Source organism: Scyliorhinus torazame, chromosome 7, assembly GCF_047496885.1.
Source record: "Scyliorhinus torazame isolate Kashiwa2021f chromosome 7, sScyTor2.1, whole genome shotgun sequence".
Lineage (NCBI taxonomy): Eukaryota > Metazoa > Chordata > Chondrichthyes > Carcharhiniformes > Scyliorhinidae > Scyliorhinus > Scyliorhinus torazame.
This window is the reverse complement of record NC_092713.1, coordinates 121,530,468-121,551,520: the sequence shown is the minus strand read 5'-3', so window position 1 is coordinate 121,551,520 and position 21,053 is coordinate 121,530,468. Positions and strand designations below refer to the sequence as shown.

The following is a 21,053-nucleotide window of genomic DNA, read 5'->3' as shown; positions in this document are numbered from 1 at the left end:
GACAATTCCAGAAATGTTATTTACAACAAGCATAGAAGCCTGACTTAAATATTAAAATGACTATTTTCAATACATGCAGCACGTTCTGGACATATGAGCAGCACGATCCAATGTGACAGACGGCACACCTCTGGAGTGGAATGACCTTGCGCATGTCGCCCACTTCATAGGTACCCATTTTACATGGAGCAGAGCCAGGTTTCTAGGCAACATCTCCAATGAAAGGAAGACGGCTAGGCAGTAAAAGTATGTATATATATTTTTTCAAAATGGACTACCTTCCTTCACCGGCAGCCCCTTCAAAACATGGAAAATCACTTTGTGTTACCAACAGTATGTCAGCAGCCTAAATATATTACAGACTGATCATTTTTTACAAGTCACAATCTTTGTAGTGTCAACCTGTCAGAGGTCAAAGGGGAAAACATGCAAGATTCCCAAATCAATCTGGCTGTAGAAACTGTCTCATTTCATTTCAAATTACCTGCTGTGCCTGCAGTCTGGGACAAACTGCCTGTTCTCATAAAGCATGACAACTTGGGTCGAGCTAATGTGATCATTCATAATGGACAAGTCATGCGGTAGCTCCTATTAACTATTTTTAAACCAGTTCACTGAGGTACATGATCTCTGCCAGAAGCACAAAACATAAATACACTGTTGACAGGTTAATGCCAAAGGACAACGCTAAAGGGATTTGAAACTTTGTAGCTTTATAACAAAGTTGGCTCTATTTTCCCTGGCCCCGTGACACAAAGTGATTCAGTGGAATACATACATTGATTTTTTTTTTTAATTTTAAAACACATTTTATTCAAACTTGTATCAAAGTAGGCTACAGCAAATAAACACCCCGGGAAACATTCTTCCCAACAATCAACTACACAGTTTGTACAGATTTTCCTCCTTTTTCACCCCCCTCCCCATCATCACCTCCCCCCCCCCCTCACATGCGACGAACAGCTCCTCAAACACAGTCACAAACATCCCCCACCTTTTCTCAAACTCCCCTGCTGAGCCCCTTAACTCATACTTTATCTTCTCTAACTGCAGGAAGTCGTACAGGTCACCCAACCATGCTGCTACCCCCGGTGGCGATGCCGACCGCTGCTCCAGCAAAATTTGTCGCCGTGCAATCAGAAAGGCGAAGGCCATGACATCGGCCTTCCTCCTCTCCATGAGCTCCGGCTTCTCTGAAACCCCAAACATCGGCACCAAAGGGTCCGGGTCCACTCCCTCCTCCACTATCCTGGCTAACACCGCAAACACCCCCGCCCAGAATCTTCCCAATTTTTCACAACCGCAAAACATGTGCGCCTGATTCGCTGGCTCCAGCCCACACCTCTCACACTCATCTGCTACCCCCTGAAAGAACCCACCCATTCTCGCCCGAGTCATATGCACCCTGTGCACCACCTTCAACTGTATCAGGCTCATCCTTGCACAAGAGGAGGTCCGGTTTACCCTTCGCAGTGCCTCACTCCATACTCCCCAATTGATCTCCATTCCCAACTCCGCTTCCCATTTCTCCTTGATCTTCACCACCCCCTCGCCTCCCTGCTCCCTCAGCCACTTATATATATCCCCAATTCTTCCCTCCCCTTCCACATCCGGAAGCAGCAGTCGCTCCAGCAGGGTGTATCCCGGCAATCTAGGGAACCCCTTCCAGACCTTTCGTGCAAAGTCCCTAATCTGTAGATACCTGAACTCACTACCCTTGGCCTCTCTATCCTCTCCCTTAGCTACATACATTGATTTTAACCTTAATTTGGAAAACAAACTTTGCAGACTTTTACAGTGAAATATTTGTGCTATTTATATTCCTTTACTACTGGAAAACCGCGAACTGATTAATTAATTGATGCATTGACCAACTCATCGAACTTCATTTATCAAACAGAGACTCAGATTCCATGCAAGCACCAATTTCTGATGTTCGAAAGACTGCTGGAAACTTGCTGGCACAAAAAACTTAAAACTATCAATTACATGGCAGTGAGTTTCAAATTAAGCTTATTTTCTTTGTTTCAGAACAAGGCCTCTTTCAAAATAGTTAACATAACTCTGGGATTAATATGGTAATTACACTATTATATTTCAATTATATCTTCTCAATAATTATTGCACTTTGCACTTAATAGCCAGGATTTTACAGTTGTAATGATGGTTAAACTGTCAGCGGTAACCTCATTACTCTGCGAAACTGATGGTAACCTCTGGCATCTGTACATGCACAGATAAACGTGGGACTTTGGGAGTTGCTGTCAGTGATGCCCCATTCCTCCACATGACACACAGATGTAAATCTAGGAAACCATGTGATTTGATGTGAACTTCCACTTTTTCTGCTTGCTGCAAAATCTTGAAAAAGATACACCTTGCTTGAAGCAGCATGCTAAGTCACAGTTACTGTTGACCAACCTCTCTGGCTCTGAAAAATGACATTTTATAATTTGTGAAATGTTAAAAAGTCTCCATTATGAAAAACATTCCACGGATTTTTAAAGTAATAGGTTGTTTTAAGTTTGTTAATCATTATTGAACTTCTAACTTAATCCCATGTGTATGTTCCAGTCTTTAGTTTGCGCCCCATGTGCCTGCTCAGTAGGGGGATGGCAGGGGTGGTATGTAAAATAATAATCCATGGCACTATTTCAAACAAGGACAGGGGTTATCGCAGGTGGCCTGGCTAATGCTTGTCCCTCAGTCAATAATGGAAAACAGAGTATCTGGTTGTGGGAGCTTTCTAGGTGCAAATTGGCAGCTGTATTTCCAACAGTGATTAACACTTCAAAAGTACTTTCTTGTCTGTAAAGTGCTTTGAGACATCTGGTGGTTCGGAAAACACAATTATAAATGTATATCTTTCACTCGAAGCCCCCCCGAGTGTAGAGACCTGGGTTAGTGACATGGCTGGGTTTCTCGGTCTCGAGAAAATAAAGTTCGCCTTAAGAGGGTCAATGTTAGGGGTCACACGGAGGTGGCAGCCGTTCGTCGACTTTCTCGGTGAAAATTCAAATGTCAGCAGATGCAGTATTCCAAGGGGGGAGGGGGGATTGTTGTTGTATGGTTGAGGTGGGTGAAGATTGGGCTGGGGGGGGGGGGGGGTAATGTTTATTTTACCATGTTGATGTCAGTGTTTAGGTTACTGTTATTAAAACATTTCAAATACCTCAATAAAATATTAAAAAATAAATAAATAAATGTAAATCTTTCTTACTCTGTAAAATTATTAAAAAGTGAAAGATGTTTGGTGCTATTTACTTCCTGGTTTGCTGCCTGTGAAAAGTCTCCAATGTGACTGGTTTCTTAAACTGATTGTTGACATCACTATTGTTAGATACCAGAAATCCTCTTGAGCTGATACCAGAATTAAATTCATGCTGCAGAGATTGTTAGATCTTTATGGGCAGTTTGCTTCGAGGTCAGCAGTCAGCACTGTCACTTTGGAATTTGCTGGAAAATCTCTCTCCCTCTCCCGGTTTGCTTTTGTTCTACAGTCTTATAATTATGGTTCTTTTTAATTTCTCTTTCTTGATCCATCCCACTTAGAGTCGAAATTCTCTTTCCAAACGTCTTTTTTCATGCTTCAAAGGACTGATTTCAACGCTTAAGGATGTGGCGATAAACCAGGAGGTAGTAGATGTTTTTACAGCAGCCTTTGCAGTGTCAACATTGTGCATTGTCAGGTCAGGTACAGAATTCTCTGGCTTTGTAATATGTCACAGCCTCAGAAGAGCAATTCATCCTTCCCCAATGTGTCAATTTAATATACTAGCCATCTTGCAGTGAGATAGTCAGTTAAGGACTTTGTTTTCCTTGCTGCGGTATATTTGTTGCTGCACTGATTAACAAATTCTATCTAGATTCATTCTTCCTTATTTTAGTACCTCTGTTATAGCCTTTTCATTGGGAACGTGTTAGCCAATAAGCCAAAAAAATATAGGACCGCAAACTCCATGGTCACAACTTCGGGGAAGTTGGCCCAAACCCAAAAGGATTGAAACTGTGCAACCTCATCACACACAGGAAATGGACAGGCAGTTATTGTATTAATCCGGGCAGGGCTGGAGTTCAGGGGCTCAGGGGCTTTCAACCTATGCAAGCAACCATAACGTGGGGTGACGGATCCCCCTGTTATATACCTCACAAAATGGACAACAGACGTGCAACCTATATATACCCCACAACGCAGGTCAACAAATTGGCTACCAGTTATACATGCCACAACATAGGGCGAGAGATTCATTATCTATTATACAATCAACAACTTGGGTGACAGATCTATCAATAGCAATGCATGGTTTGATGTTTCCCTTTAATGAAGCTACGGCCAAAGAAAAGCCAGGAATGGTGTATGGTGATATACAGCAAACCCATATCATTGCCCATTTTTAGACCTTGCTTAAGTTCAATTTTACCCTCAACACTTAACTCATTGCTTCAACAACTGGTACATTTTACTGATAATGCAATATTCATTGTGTATTTAATCAATTCAGCCGTGGTGCAGCAATTTAAAGTGCATAACTAACTCCTTTCAAATTCTGTAAGAGGACGGTTATAATGATGTCAAAGTTATTCCATGTGCTTCATTTATTCCATTTCTAAAATTAATTCATAATAAGTAAAATGTACTCAAATATCTAAACACATAATGCACAACAGCCAAGATAATAACTTAGATAAAACACTATTTAATAAAGAACATTTTACTTACTGAAAAGTTCAGAGCTTTTCTTCTTTCTTTTAGTCTTTTGATTGTACTCCTTACCTGTAAAACAATAAACAGGATCATACTTGAAGAATAGTACAGGTCTCTGAAATAAGGTAGCCCTTCAGTTAAACTGCAACACCTCAACTGCACTGATCACGTCAAGGCTCAAGTAAATCAGGTGAAAAGGGAAATATAATTTGATATTTGGGAACTTCTGTGATCCTGTTAGAGCATTTCTTCACAAATGCCAAAAAAATTATAATATTTAATTATTTTACTCAACGTCTAGTCTTTATGTTAGGTAGAATTCAATGTTCCCTCATGGGTGGTGGGGATCATATAATGGAAAACGAAGCTACGGGGCAGAGAGCATCACTGCCTTCCTACTTCATACCTCCACCCGATTAAGTCCAGGGTGGGATGAGTGGAGGGTGACCTACCCACCATGGGGAGGGAAGGGAGCGCAGGTGGGCAACTGAGGTCCTTACGTGGAAAGGATCCCATTCTGCCCTCGCTGGAATTCACCCAATGGTTTGTAGGGACCACACCATGAGGGAAAATCATCAGGTAAATTCTAGCAGTTATGCAGTCTGCCTGGTGGTGAGGTGTTGGGGACAGGGGTGTGAGGTGTTGGGCGGAACCCCTTCTCAGATGTCCTGAGCTCAATGGAGGCACCCAATTGCAGAAACAGCGGAATCGTCTGGAAGTCACCCCACCCTGCCCATAACAATGACCCCTCCCTCTCCTCTCACCAAGCCTCACTGTCTAGCTGCTGCAATTTTGCCCGAATCACCGAGGTGCAGGGGCACTAGTAATGATAATCAGCTTTGGGTCTTTTACCACTGCGTCCAGTGTACCACTGGCACTTGGAAATTGTTGGTCTCTGATTGGTCAGAAGCTGTCAGAGGTGAGGCATCCACCCCACATCAAAAGGAACAGTCCAGTGTAGAAGGAGGATGTCATGATATGCAAACGTGCAACCAATGAACACTCAGAATAGGACACAACCAATGGGCAGTCAGGACACTCAGAGGTGGCGTCACCACAAGGGGGCATGACATAATCACTATAAAAGGGATGAGGCACTCACATCCTGCCTCTTTCCACAGACAGACATCTAGAGAGTTAGACAGGGTTCATCAGCAGCATCACACCCCAGCACGTGGCTTAGCGCAAGCTGGTACAGTTAGACTGAGTTACTACAGTTAGATTAGCAGAGACTCAACTCATTTGAGAATTGTGTTAATCGTTCAATAAACACGTTGAACTCATTTCAGAGTCTGGAGCATCCTTTAGTTAAGACTGCATCAAATAGCAGCCTGTGTTATCCGAAGCAGCATAACACAAGAGGCCATTCGGCCCATCGAGTTTGCACCGGCCCTTGGAAAGAGCACCCTACTCAAGCCCACACCTATTCTACAGTGGAATCAACATCAAATCATTTCATCCTTAAACAGTGTCACAGACCCTAGTGTAATCTTATTCAACAACATAGATAAATAATGAACTCTGGGATATATTTCATCACAGAGAAAAAATGATTTAAAAACAGGAGTTCATTTTCGAGAGGCACAATTGTTTGAAATTATTTTTCTTTGGTGCTGTTCCAGTATTTGAGTTGATGCACAAGACTTTTCTTTATTAGGATGGAAATGAATATCTTATGAGAATATTTTCTGTGCTTTTCACCAACTAGTGGCAGTTACAAAATCTGTGCATTTCTGCCCACTGACAGCTGAACATTTTTATTATAATCTTGAAATATTTTTATTCCAATGGACTCTGGAAATGATCATTGGATTACTGGGGTAGGCTTTAATTGCATTTTTTAAAAATTCTCCCTGTTACTTGGGGTTGAATTTGGCAATAATTTTACACCTGATAGGTAACTAATTCTTAAAGAGCTCAGAAGCCAACCAGGCACAGAATTGTACAACAGTGCAGAGCAAGAAAATAGCACTCGGAAGAAAAACACAGAAGCCCAACAAAGGTAGTTCCTCCATGCAACAGTTCCGCATTTACACATAATAGCTGATTATTTGGTAAAATGAGGATGGTTACCTAAAGATATCACTGCCAACTTTCTCCATTTAATTAAAATGCATGTGAAATATTTGACACTGCCACATTGTGCAACAAGTAGCCAACCTTACAATTAAGTATGCAAATAAATACTCGGAAGGTTGTACAAAACTTAATCTTTGCTGCAAAAAGAGGTATGCTGTCTAAGCTGTTTGTTTTACACTGATCAAGGACAGATTGCAAGATTACCAATCGTAAAGGGAACAAGAGTCCACTAGCCAACCAATCAGCACTATCTCCTCATGCAGTACAATGTGGGCTTCCTTCATTGTTGGTATTCTCACATAACTGTCCTGATGAGTACAAGGCAAAAAGCTTAGACAGCCTGGGCGGGATTCTCCGAGCCCCACGCTGGGCCGGAGAATCGCCGCAACCACGCCACGCCGCCCCGACACGCAATTCTCCGAGGAGTGGAGAATCGCCGCCATTTGCGCCGGTGTGTTTGGCACGGTGCCAGTCGCGGGCCGCCGTCCGCGGCCGGGCCGCCGATTCTCCGGCCTTGATGGGCCAAGCGGCCGCGCGGAAACGGCAGAGTTCCGCCGGTGCCGTCCACACCTGCTCGCAGCCGGCGGGAACTCTGCGCGCAAGGTCGGGGTGCGGCCTGGGGGGGAGGGGGAGGGGGGAGGGGGAGGTGGGCTCCTTCACAGGGGGGCCTCCGATGGGATCTGGCCGGCGATCGGGTCCCACCGATCGGCGGGCCGGCCTCTCCAGATCCAGCCCTATTTTGTTATGTGGCCGGCCCCTGAACCCCCGTGCCATGTTGCGTCGGGGCCGGCTCGTTGAGGAAGTCCCCCGCGCATGCGCGGGTTGGTGCAGCACCACTGCGCATGCGCTGGTTGGCGCGGCGCCCAATTGGAGCCGGGAAGGGAGGCTGGAGAGGCGCGAACCGCTCCAGCGCCGTGAGGCCAGAATCGGTAGTGCCCGCGCCCGTTTCGCAGGACACTCTGCCTCCATTTCGGAGAATCCCGCCCCCTGTCTCCTTTTTCAGCAATACTCAAATTAGGTATGTGTGAAATAGTATTTGGAGAGCACCGCCCTATATTTCCACTCGCATTGCATGGTGCCAGTCTGTGGTAACAAAAGAAGATTTTGCATTTGAGCCACATCAAAAAGGAGGAAAAGCATTCGCAAAAACAAAGAGAAATTTTACCACATGAAACTATCAGCAAATTAACTTTGTTTTTAAAAAGAAAACAACTTAGAGACAACTGAAAACCGCCCGAGAAATTCTGAATAATAACAAATGTATTAGATAACAGCCAGTATTCATTTACAGAATTGCTTGTGAAAATTAATGTATCCATAAAATTCTTGCCAGTTCTCTTTAATTTAGAGTTCCCCCGCCCCCCACGAAAAAAGCTCTCTTCTCTCACGGAAAATCTAGAGCTATTTTTCAAGTCAATGTAAAATAGATGATTAATTGTTTTTCTGAGTTTTTCCAGCTCTTTCAGTTTTTATTTCAGATCTCCAGTATCCACAGACTTTTGCTTTTATATTAGATTATTAATGGTCAGTTCATGTAATCTAAGTAATCAAGTGTCAGTTTTAATAACTCAACAGTATGTAATACAATGCAGAAATACCCTTTATTAGACTCGCTTCAATGATAATATTGATGCAGATGATGAAATTGCAGATCATGTACATAAGCAGGGGCAGGGAGAAGGGATGGGTTTTAACCACTGATCCAATCAGTGATCACTCATTCCTAATGTTCATCATGAAAACTAACACTCAATGCTGCACCAGAGATGTGAAATGGTTTTTAAAACGGCAGAATTAGAAATCATAAATAAAAACAACCACCCGTGTCCGGGGGGAAAAAAGTTGAAAGTGACGCATAGGCTGTGAAAACAGAGGGGATGGCTGCTTTGGGCTTTAAGTGATCATGTGTCACACATAGCTCACAGAGGCACTCAATTTGTATGGCTTGTGTACTCGAATATTGACACAAGGTTGAAAGTTGTAGCTGAACAGATTGAAGTTGCATGCACCCACTTGAAGGCTTGCCAGCGGTTAATGAACAGGAACAATAGGCTGTGCACATGTAGGTTATCTACTCGTGATACAGCTTATAATACAGTGCATCCTTATGATGCTGTACCTGTCTGACTTTGCAAAAGCAATTTATTCTACATCCATCTCACTTACCTTGCTGTCCAGAATGTATTGACTCCTTTAAAAAAACGTAGTTATATTGTTTTATTTTATACCCAGCACTTTTTTTCAAATACATGGCCATTTTACTCTCCAGAGTAGAGAGAGAGACACACACACACACAGGCTGCTAAACCAATAAGATATCAAGTTTCCAAAGGCTGGTATTCTAGAGTCAAGGGAGATTCTAGCCTTGGCAACCATAGTGGGTAATCCTTTTTGAATCGGGACAACTTTGACACATTACAGGATGTTAAACTCCAATAACCAGATCGCAAAGGATAGAACACTTAGAGCCCAGTCTTTCTACTCTTGTAAACTTTTATTTACGGAGGCACATATTATGCACCTGCAACCAACAACCCAAATTTCAACCTAATCCTATTCACTCTTTTGGGGCAAAACAAATTAACCAATCACGGTGTCCATTTATACTCTTTTGGGTTGGCCCAATTAAACTAAATGAAACAAACTAAGGGACAAATCAAAAGAGCAGCCCCTTAAAGGGCTACTGCATCACCCAGTCCGATATAAATGAGCACTGTATTGACAATACAGCTCACCTAATATTGTGCTACCACCGGAAAAATTGTGCGCTGATGGATGAACAGATCTAAGCACATCATCCGGCAGATCCAATTGGAAACTTCAGATTCCAATTTCATGTGTGAATCTAATTCAAGATTTTGGGCTGGATTCTCCATTGCGCCAGCAGCGCACCCACGGCCAGGGATTTCCTGACGGAATGGGAAACCCCAGGTGGGATTCTCCGCCGGCGGGATGCTCCGTTTTGCCAGCGCCCGGGGGTTTCCCAACGGCGTGGGGCTGCCCTACAATGGGAAACCCTACCTCAGTATATTAAATGTACCCACATTGGCAATCCCATTAGCAATCAGGGAACAAACAGCAGTAGGCCATTCAGACCCTGAAATCTGTGTTCGATCCTGACTGATCTGCATCCGAACTCCATCCATCCAGAGTTCGAAGCATGGGAGTCTGATTCTATCCATGTTGATTTCCTGTTGGCCATTACACCATTTTCAAAAAGTTTTAAGAGTTGCAATGGGGCAGCTGGAAGGGAAGTCGGCACAATGAAGTCCAATTTAATGCTCACCAGTGTTTTTGAACTTTCAGCCAAGAACTTCAGCCAAAACCTGGCAGCTTAAAAGAGCAACAAAACTGCTGGGTAAATCCGTGAGCAAACAGAGTCGGGAGGCACTAGATACAACCCCTGGCATGTGATGGGGCAGAAGTACAGTGGCACCGCGTCAGATTTCTGGTTCAGCACGCTGGCGGGATGCTCTGTTTCGCCAGCTGGTCAATGGGGTTTCCCGTTGTGGGGCAGCCCAGGCTACCGGCAAAACGGAGAATCCCAACGGCGGAGAATCCAGCCCAAGGTGTTCCATTGTCCTCAGCGATGAGAGAAAAGCATGGTGGGAAGCAACAACACTTGCTGGGTTGCTGTTACAATGCACTATCCAGTAGACCTTACAGTAAGTGTTCATGCATTGACCTCCGATAAAGACCGGATTTTGCCCACTAGTGAACATTTTACAGACAAATAGCCCAACAGTCACTGTCCAGCTCATGCACAAAGAATGGCCATTCAACCATGATACTGGAGGTTGAAGCCAGCCATGGCATCACACTCCAGCAGGACTCACTCCATGCAGGAGGGCAGGAAGAAAGTCGAAGGGCAGAAAAGTTGAAAAGAAGTGGTTGATAAAAAGAATATCTAAGCACGTTGTCGCAGATTACCTGTTTGCACTGAGGTTTGATAGATGGATATTTTCCACTATTTATCACTTTGATTAAAATAAATGGGAAGACCTTGCTCAGGAACAATGGCTCACTGCTGATGGTCACTGACACTGCAAACACAACGGGCTGCACCAGCGAATCAGAACTGAATGTAGGGGAAATATAACAAAACACTGATCAAAAGCAACTTCTTAAAATTAACTCAGTAGACGAAGCTCCTCATGACCGCCAAAGCTTCTACTTTCAACCTCAAAGCAACGGCTAGGCAAACCGCAGGAAGTTATTCAACCAAATTATGAGCAAAAATCAAGCCAATGTGTCAAATCTCTTGCATGAATTTGAATGTAAAATACACTGTGTGTGCAATAATTGTTGAGCTGTCATCGCACTCCAGCAGAAAGAACTTTCTATTGAATCAATGAAGTGAGGTGCATTGCTGCTTCAAACATTTGAGACAAAACCAAAATTCACTTAGTGTGTTCCTGTAAATTGGTGAGGCAATACAGCTTAATATGTCAGTGAAATATCTTGGGCCCAATAACCAGACAGAGCACAGAAAAGTGCAGTGATGGGGGTCGTTGGACGGAAGAGGATTTACAGACAGGAAACCTGGAAGTATAGGTTTCCTGCAGGTCTTAACGAATGTAATGGTAGGACCTGTTTTAAGTTTTAATTCCAGTCTCCACACATTATAAATAAAATTCAAGTTAGGATTTCATGGTTTTTTTGGGTTATTTTTAACCCCCACGTGTCTTGAGGAGGAGGGGGATATTAAAATAATAATAATAATCACTTATTGTCACAAGTAGGCTTCAATGAAGTTACTGTGAAAAGCCCCTAGAAATATCCACATTTCTGGTAATTGCTCAAGTCTCCTTTCATCATAATTTTATTCATATATATATTACACACTCCACACCTATAGGTTCTGCTAGAAAAAGTATGTGTGCCTCTCTATGTAGGGCTGCAACTTTTCACCGAGCATTTCGGTGACCAATATCTTTAAAATGCTTTGGATTTGCTTCTATGGCTTCAAACAGAAAATCATGAATTTATTCAAAGGATAATGGGTGCAGCATAAACCAAAAAGGGCCAAAGTGGCCTTCATTTACCATTCTTAATGGACCTGTCAGAGTATTGTTAAAACCAGCAAAGCAACACATACATCTTCTCAATTGAATTCATTTTTTAAATCAGAAGTGATCATTTGAAATAAAGTGCGAACACATTTGTTGAAGAATTTGGTAAGCATAAACTTGATGGAGTTTTGAACAGAAGTGGAATCAAGGTGACATTGATCAGCTCTCAAAAGGTTCAAGGCCAGGTCAGATCAAAGTTTAACATATGGTGACTTTCTCCTTATTGCTCAAAGCTGGAAAAGCAAAGAAGCCAATGCGAGTTCTAACTACTGAACTGTAGAAATAGTAACTGCATAATTTACATTCATGCATGATATTATATATAAACACATTTTATACAGTATTACTACTATGGTCATGGATATTGAGCACAGTGCAAAACGTATACAGTTAATTTTGTATTAACCAGAACTCTCGGGTTCTCCAGCAGATCTCGCGTGGTATATATACAGTGAACTGAATATTAGGAGGCCTGCAAGAGCAGCATAGGAGATGAGGGGAACCAGAAAATGGTGAGAGGAGATAGGGAGAGGGGGTGGGGGGAGAGAAGAGACGAGGTGAGGTTGGAGTACCAATCCCATTCACACTGTTATGGCATTCTACCAACAGCAGAAAAGGTGGAGGAGAACATGCTCCCGTCCAGAAGTCAATTATGCCACTTACATGGCCAATTAAGGGCCTTTTCCCGCTGTTGTATTCTACCAGCTGCGAGCGGACCTTCCGCATATGGGAAATTGCCTGGTGAGTTTGTGACATTATGTGAAATGTTCAGATTACAACGGGTTAATGTCATATTATAATTAACCACTAGATGCAGAACTATATAAAGCACTGACTCACAGGCTTCTGGGAGAAGGTTGGAGAAGAGCAGTGAGAGAGTGTAGAGTTATAGATAGTTATAGATAGAGTGTCTTCGGGGCAGACTCTCCCCATTTAAATGGACCAGAGCCCTGATGGAAGCATACTAACTGCACAACAAACCTGAAATCTGGCTGTAATTCCCTTCAAACAACCGAGGTGGGGATGCCCCAGTGTTCTGCCCAACCAAATTCAGCCCAGTGTATTTTCCATGCTGAGCTTCAACATTTTCTGAAGGGTATTACACTTTGTATCCCATTGTTCCTCTCAGTTAGAAGCAGAGTTCTCAGAACTACTTATGTTATCTAGCTTCCATCGACAATGAATATGTAAAACTTGTTTATGTGCTGGACTGTATGTAGCTCACAGAATGGAACACATGAATCTCAGTGAAGTCAGAGGCACTGCATTCACTGTCGAATGCTTCATCAAAGCACACATCCCATTTCTGCCACTCCTCCTGTCCAGTGCTTCATGACAGTAGTACAAACTTCATACAGACAGCATGAAAAGAATGATAGAGAATCTTAAAGCTTTGCCCAAGTTGTCACATCCCGAGAAAAATACCTAATTGAAAATACACTGTTTAAACACCATGCAGGACCAATTATAGGGAAGCTGGCTGATTACTGTGCAAAATATCATTGGTGTTGTAACTAGATTTCTCAGAAACCAGCTGCAAAGAAAGCCAGACAGATTTTTGACTGCGATTTTTTGGTGTTTATTCTTTGTGGGCTACACATTCTGTTCATTGACTGAGGACAGGCAAGAAAATCTCACAAGTCACTACATAGACTAAAGGAGTTACGAAGGCACAATGTTGTAGGTTTGTGCAAATCCATGTCTTGAATCAGTAAATCCTGGAGGTAATATATTTCATAATGTTAAATATTAAAACAATGACCTAATAGTGTGAAGTCCATAACTTTTTTATGGGATTATATGTACATTTGGTTCTCATAATTCAATAGGTTGAAGTTTTATCTTCAAAGTGCATTACATACATTAAGAGAATAATGCAATACATATCCATCGACAGAGCACATAAGTATCAAATATAATGATGAGACTCTCACATAATGACCCAGATCTTCCAGTCTCAAGATGCACTATGGGACCCACTGGAAGTCATAGAAACATACATGGAAAATAGAAGCAGGAGGAGGCCATTTGGCCCTTCGAGCCTGCTCTGCCATTCATTATGATCATGGTTGGTTATCAAATTCAATATCCTGATCCCGCCTTCCCCCCATTTCCCTTTACTCCCAAGAGGTATATCTAATTCCTTCTTGAAATCACACAATGTTTTGGCCTCAACTACTTTTGTGGTAGTGAATTCCACAGGTTCACCACTCTCTGGGTTAAGAAATTTCTCCTCGCTTCGGGACTAAAGGTTTACCCCTTATCTTCAAACTATGGTCCCTAGTTCTGAACTCCCCCACCATCGGGAACATTCTTTCTGAATCTATTCTGTCCAATCCTGTTAGAATTTTATAAGTTTCTGTGAAACCCCCTCATACTCTTCTAGACTCCAATGAATATAATCCAAACTGACTTAGTTTCTCCTCATATGACAGTCCCGCCATCCCAGAAATTAGCCTTGTAAACTTTTGTTGCACTCCCTCCATAGCAAGAACATCCTTCCTCAGAGGACCCCTAGTTCTGGACTCCCCCCACCATCGGGGACATTCTTTCTGAATCTACCCTGAATAATTCTGTTAGAATTTTCTAAGTTTCTATGAGATCCCCTCTCACTCTTCTAAACTTCAATGAATATAATCCTTCCTCAGATAAGGACACCAAAACTGTACACAATACTCCAGGTGAGACCTGACCAATGCCCTAAACAATTGCAGTAAAACATCCCGATTCCTATACTCAAATCTTCTTGCAATGAAGGCCAACATACCATTTGCCTTCTTTACTGCCTGCTGTACCTGCACACTTTCTGCATTCTGAGTTCGAGTTTGTAGCCATCTCAGATGGCCACCTGCAAAGGACCATGGGAATTATGGCCAACCCAGGACTCAGACAGACTCAGAGTTTGTGTGTGTATTTGCAACCCAGATAGCTAGACGTGATCGAAACCCCCGCTCGTTTGCATTCTAATGGCCCATTCCCCCAGACAATAGGACTGCACTCAAGAAACCGATACAGCCACAGACTGATTGACGCCACTCCCTTTACTCAGGGAGCCCAAACAGCCAAGGTCAATGACCGCTAAGGGCACGCCCAGCCATCAAGGGACCCGCCCCTTTATTGGCCAAAATCGAAGGAAGTAATCGAAGCCTGTCAAATTATTGAGTTCAAGTTAAGGACCGTCCCAAAGAGCACAAAATCCCAGAGGGATATGAAAGCCTGAGTTACTGTCACAGACCATTGAGAAGTCTGGCAGCAAATTCAGGGCATGAGGCAGAGGCTGGAGCCCATTCTTTCCTCCATGGAAGTGGTGGCACAACTCTGGACTCAACAATGATGAAATCTCTGATATTTGATGTCTTTGTTTTCATTGCAGCACAAGCAACCTTCACTTAAAGTCATATTGCTGCAGTGAAAGCTCATGGAAGGTTAGCTTACTGCCATCTTCGCCAAGAGTGGCAGTGCAAAAAGATGCTTGCGGGTATCATGGTATTCCAGCAATTACCTTTGCCCCAGGGGAGTGGCAGTGGCTCGCTCACTGGGAGCACAGGCTTGTTGCTTTCTCTCCGAATAGAAGCATTTGTCCTCTCACCATTTCCGTATCCTGTGCCCTTGCTGTTGCCTGGTAGCCAGATAGCACAGGCAGTTGCCACCCATGCCAGGATGGTGTAGTTCACATTCAAAAGTCAGCACCCTTCCACAAGCAATGCTGTAGTCATTGAGACAGCACTGTGTGGGAGCACTAGGACAGGCAAACGCAGATGGAATATAGGCACAAAGAGAATACAGAAGGATAATTAGTTGCCTTCTATGTGCAACATGGAAAGATTTCATTTGTAAATGTAGTCTGGAATGTTTTGTTTGTGGTAGCGTTTACTTTTTCATTGTGACTATTGTGATGGTCAGTGTTGAGGAATGGGAACTGAAGTTGTGGTTAATGGTATTGCACTCAGATGAGTTCTTCAGACAGCCTGATTTTAAAAAAACAGTTTGCTGTCTGCCTTCTGTTCTTCAGCTACTCACCTTACAGCTAGTAGCAAGATCAATCCCCCTCACAACGGGAAAGTTGTGCAGCATGCAGCCAACCATTATGGAACTTGAGTACTGAAGCTCTCCTACAAAGTATCCATGCAGAAGAAGCATTGTTGTGGTACACCTCAGATTTGATATATGGCACCCACAAAGCAATATGCAAGCAATCAATGGCATCCTGCATTAGAGTTAGGGAGAATCCTGCCATGTGCTCTCTCTGTCAGCTACTCTCTGGCAAGAGAAAATGAAACACAGTTAGCTCTCAGTGAATAGTGTGTGTCAGTGATCGCCTTTATAGAACAGCGGAAGGCACACTGTAAGATGTTGTAAATATTTCCAGGTCCAGGCTGGAAGGAGACAGATGCATTCAAGTGCATCACCATGGTAACCTTCACAGCCTCCAGCATTGCCATCCTCGTCCTGTTCAGAGATTGAAGTTGTGGCTGCAGCAAATGTCAGATTTCAGTGAGGATATACCTACGGAAGTGCAAACAACTCAAATGCTGTTTGTCGCCAAGGTTCAGGTGAGGAAACTCCTTCTTGAACATTCTGGGCAGGCAGGGCCTTCCACGGAGAGCACTTGGCCTCTTCTTCCAGCAGCTCATCCTGCTCTCAATTCATTCTCCCACTCAAACTTTATTCCAAGGGGAATACTATTAGTGCCTGGAAGAAACTGTGTAGAAGCCGGGGGTCAGTAAACACTGCCATCATCACCTACCACCTGGGGTAGCGTCCTTCCTGCTTGTGAATATGTGTTCAGCTGCATGTGATTAAAGAACAGCATTAGCTGGATCACTGAGATCCAAAATGGCAGCACTCCAACCAGATCAGCATTGTACGTTGGTTAACATGGTGATCCATCTACACTGATATATTTCTGCTGAACATTCACTACACACGAACCATTGCTCTCGCTAATATGTGACTCACCCCAGAAGAGTTTTCACATACCCTTGGATGCCATTTTGGACCTCATGATCCCTGTAGCATCCAAACACCAGGCGCTTCTACTTCAAATTTCAAGGCATTCATCTTCTGATTGTGATGAAAGCTTATGCTTGAACCTAATAGTTTCCTTTCTTTGAAGATCTTGCCTGACTTGCTGACTGCTATTAGCATTTTCTATGGGTATTTTTTATGGAAAGAGAGTTCATTTTCACTAAAGTTCTGCATGGTTATCGTTTTGGATTGATAAGCTCTCCTGTCATAAATGCATTGTTTGTCACCCACCACTATCTCAGTAATTTGTGCCTATCTAATCCATCCAGATACTTGATTTCTATAACATGCAACCAGAAAGGAAACAATTGCAGCTGTAAATTACATCATCCTCTTCATATAAGCAAAATGGGCCTTCACGACCTTATCACTAACTGTGTGAGTATACAACAGTTCCGCTGCCTTGTTCTGAAAGCCAATAAAGCTTGAACTTCAGCAGAAGCGAAAAACGAAGAAAGACATTCTGAAAAAAAATAAGCTGACCTCGTTTCCTTTTGAAATATTCTGCTATAAAACAGTGCTATAGCAAACGGGAATATACAAACATCTAATAATATAGCTAAGATCACGTGGACAATAATTACCACATGACTATTGCCCTACGGGGTGCACACTCCTTATGGAGGAGATGTACAGAATTCCTTTGGTTGTGGGGACAGACAAGTCCTTTATCGTGCTGATGCTACTAGGCTAAGTGATAGCAAAACAAGTATCTCGCCCTACCTTCTGACTCAGACTAAGTGACATCCGGGCAGTGCAGCAGTCACCGTAGGCCTTAGTGTCAAGAACTGTAAAGTCATAGGTAAGGAAGCCACATACCCCTTTATACAGCACTAGCTGCCATAAACCAGTTAAGTTTAAAGGAGCAGACAGATTTAAAGGTTGGGCTGGGTCTTTTGGTGGGATTGGAGGAGGGTGTCGGTTCAAGCCTGGGGGAGGGGATTGGTGAAATGTCAGGCCCTGTCTCTGGGGTACGGGTGTAAGACTCGAGCCTGGTGCATGGAGGTTGACAGTCAGGCCTGGTGGTAGTGAGGTTGGACTTTGGCCTGGTGGGAAAGTGTCTCTTAGGTGGGGGTGGGGGAATAGTCTCCTTGGGAGAGTCCTGTGGGACGGTAGTCAGGAGTTGCGGTAATCCCATGGTGGGGGGATCCCATGGGGGGTTGTTGGTGGGTGGACGATTCGGGTGCCTCGGAGGCAGTGGCTGGAGTGTGAGGGGAGTCTCCTGGGGTTCCAGGGTGTTGAGGGTGTCCAACGGGAGGCTTGTTTGGGACTGTGCAACATTTGCCAGAACCTAGAATTAATTTTAATTCTAATTCTAATTCTTTTAACTTTTTCTGGTAATTCTTGTTGTATGGCAATCAGAAGCATCTGAAGTTTGCTATTTAAATCGCAATTTCTGATGTTCCCAGCGCAGAGCAATTGTCCAGAGGAAGTTTTTAACTTCCAGGCAATTGCTGTGCAAAACCTATCTTGAAAGTTCCAGTGGGAGCGTTGATCAGTATATCGTTTAGTTACCCCCAAATACAATGCCCTGGAGCTCAGAAGGTACAGCCAACATCTATAGGGTCCTTGTGAAGAGGTTTTGTGTCACATTGACACTGCAGCACTGAACCAAAGTCTGGAGTCAGTGTCATGCCTCACACTGGAGTGCAGCTGTGTACAGTTCCACAGAGGTATGTGGAGAGTGTTTTACCTTCATTCAGGTTAGATCTCATTACATGAGTAATTGTGCTGAATGTAAGAAATTGCCATATTTTATATTTGTTTTTTTGCAGTAGTTATTAAAACCTGGATTAAGATGCATACAGACAGTACGACTGCTTTAGCTGTGATTCAAGTGTCATAAAAGTAAGGTATCACAGAATAATAGTGCCGAGGAGGCCCATTGGCCCATTGAGTCTGCACCAACGCATGAAGGACACCTGACCTGCCTACCTAATCCCATTTGCCAGCACTTGGCCCGTGGCCTTGAATGTTATGATGTGCCAAGTGCTCATCCAGGTACTTTTAAGGATGTGAAGCAACCCGCCTCTACCACCCTCTCAGGCAGTGCATTCCAGATGTCACCGCCCTCTGGGTAAAAGCATTTTCCTCAAATCCCCCCTAAACCTCTTGCCCCTCGCCTTGAACTTGTGTCCTGTTGTAGCTGACCCTTCAACTAAGGGGAACAGCTGCACCCTATCCACGCTGCCATGCCCCTCATAATTTTGCACACCTCAATCAGGTCACACCTCAGTTTTCGCTGCTCCAGCAAAAGCCTATCCAAACTCTCTTTATAACTTAAAATGTTCCATCCCAGGCAAGATCCTGGTGAATCACCTCGCATCCCCTCCAGTGCAATCACATCCTTCCTATAATGTGGTGACCAGAATTGCACACAGTACTCCAGCTGTGGCCTCACCAAAGTTCTATACAACTCCAACATGACCTCCCTGCTTTTGTAAGCTATGCCTCGATTGATAAAGGCAAGTGTCCCATATGCCTTTTTCACCACCGTATTAAACTGCTCTTCTGTCGTCAGAGATCTATGGACAAACACGCCAAGGTCCCTTTGTTCCTCGGAACTTCCCAGTGCCAGACCATTCATTGAATACTTCCTTGTCAAATTACTCCTTCCAAAGTTTATCACCACACTTTTCAGGGTTAAATTTTATCTGCCTCTTTTCTGACGATCCCATCTATATCTTCCTGTAACCCAAGACACTCAACCTCACTGTTAACCATCCAGCTAATCTTTATGCCATCCGCAAACTCACTGATCCTACCCCCACATAGTCATCTATATCGTTTATATAAATGACAAATAGGGGATGTAGCACAGATCCCTGTGGTACACCACTGGATACTGGCTTCCAGTCACTAAAGCAGCCATCTGTCATCACCCTCTGGTCCCTACAGCTCAGCCAATTTTGAATCCACCTCATCAAGTTACCTGGTATCCCGTGTGCATTTGCCTTCTTTATAAGTCTCCCACCTGGGACCTTGTCAAAGGCTTTGCTGAAATCCATGTAAACTGCATCAACTGCACTACCCTCATCTGCACATCTAGTCACATGCTCAAAAAATTCAATCAAATTTGTTGGGCATGACCTCTCACTGACAAAGCCATGCTGCCTATCTCTGATCAAACCTTGCCTCTCCAAGTGGAGATAGATTCTCTCCTTCAGAATTGTATCCAATAAGGACGGCATGTGGCGCAGTGGATAGCACTGGGACTGCGGCGCTGAGGACCGGGTTCGAATCCCGGCCCTGGGTCATTGTCCGTGTGGAGTTTGCACCTTCTCCCCATGTCTGCGTGGGTTTCACCCCCACAACCCAAAGATGTGCAGGTTAGGTGGATTGGCGACGTTAAATTGCCCCTTAATTGGAAAAAAAAATAATTGGGTACTCTAAAAAAAAATTTAAATAATTGTATCCAATAATTTCTCTACCACTGACGTGAGACTCGCTGGTCTCTGGTTCCCTGGCTTATCCCTACAAACTTTCTTAAATAGTGGAACTGTTCTCCAGTCCTCTGGCGCTTCCCCCGTGGGCCAGAGGGGAATTAAAAATGTGGGTCAGAGTGCCTGCAATTTCCTCCCTCGCTTCCCACAGCATCCTAGGACACAATTCATCCAGACCTGGAGATTTGTCCACTTTTAAGCCTGACAATTCCTCCAATGCCTTGTCACTCCCTATTCGGTCAAGAACCTCACAGTCTCTCTCCCCATTCCACATCTACCTCCTCACTCCCTTAGGTGAAGACAGATGTGAAGTATTCGTTCAGCATCCTACCAATGTCCTCTGGCTCCACCCACAGATTTCCCCCTTGGTCGCTAATGGGCCCTACTCTTTCCCTGGTTTTCCTCTTCCCATTGCTATACTTGGAATTATAGAATTTACAGCAAAGGAGGCCATTCAGCCCATCGAGTCTGCACCAGCCCTTGGAAAGAGCATCCTACTTAAGCCCACACCTCCACCCTATCCCCATAACCCAGTAACCAACCTAACCCTTTGGACACTAAGGGGAAATTGATCATGGCCAATCCACCTAACCTACACATCTTTGGACTGTGGGATGAAACCGAAGCACCCGGAGGAAACCTACGCAGACAGTCACCCGAGGCCGGAATTGAACCCGGGAACCTGGAGCTGTGAGGCAGCAGTGCTACACTGTGCCACCGTGCCGC

General features: G+C 43.9%; 1 protein-coding gene across 2 annotated transcripts in view; it reads right to left on the bottom strand.

The window, feature by feature from the left end:
* Window positions 1-21,053, bottom strand: part of LOC140426535 (adhesion G protein-coupled receptor D2) — a 582,807-nt gene that overhangs the window by 325,088 nt on the left and 236,666 nt on the right. For both annotated transcript variants that reach the window (XM_072511425.1, XM_072511424.1), the window contains exon 22: window positions 4,721-4,774. In XM_072511425.1, coding sequence (XP_072367526.1) covers window positions 4,721-4,774 — 54 coding nt within the window. The remainder of the gene's footprint in view (window positions 1-4,720; window positions 4,775-21,053) is intronic.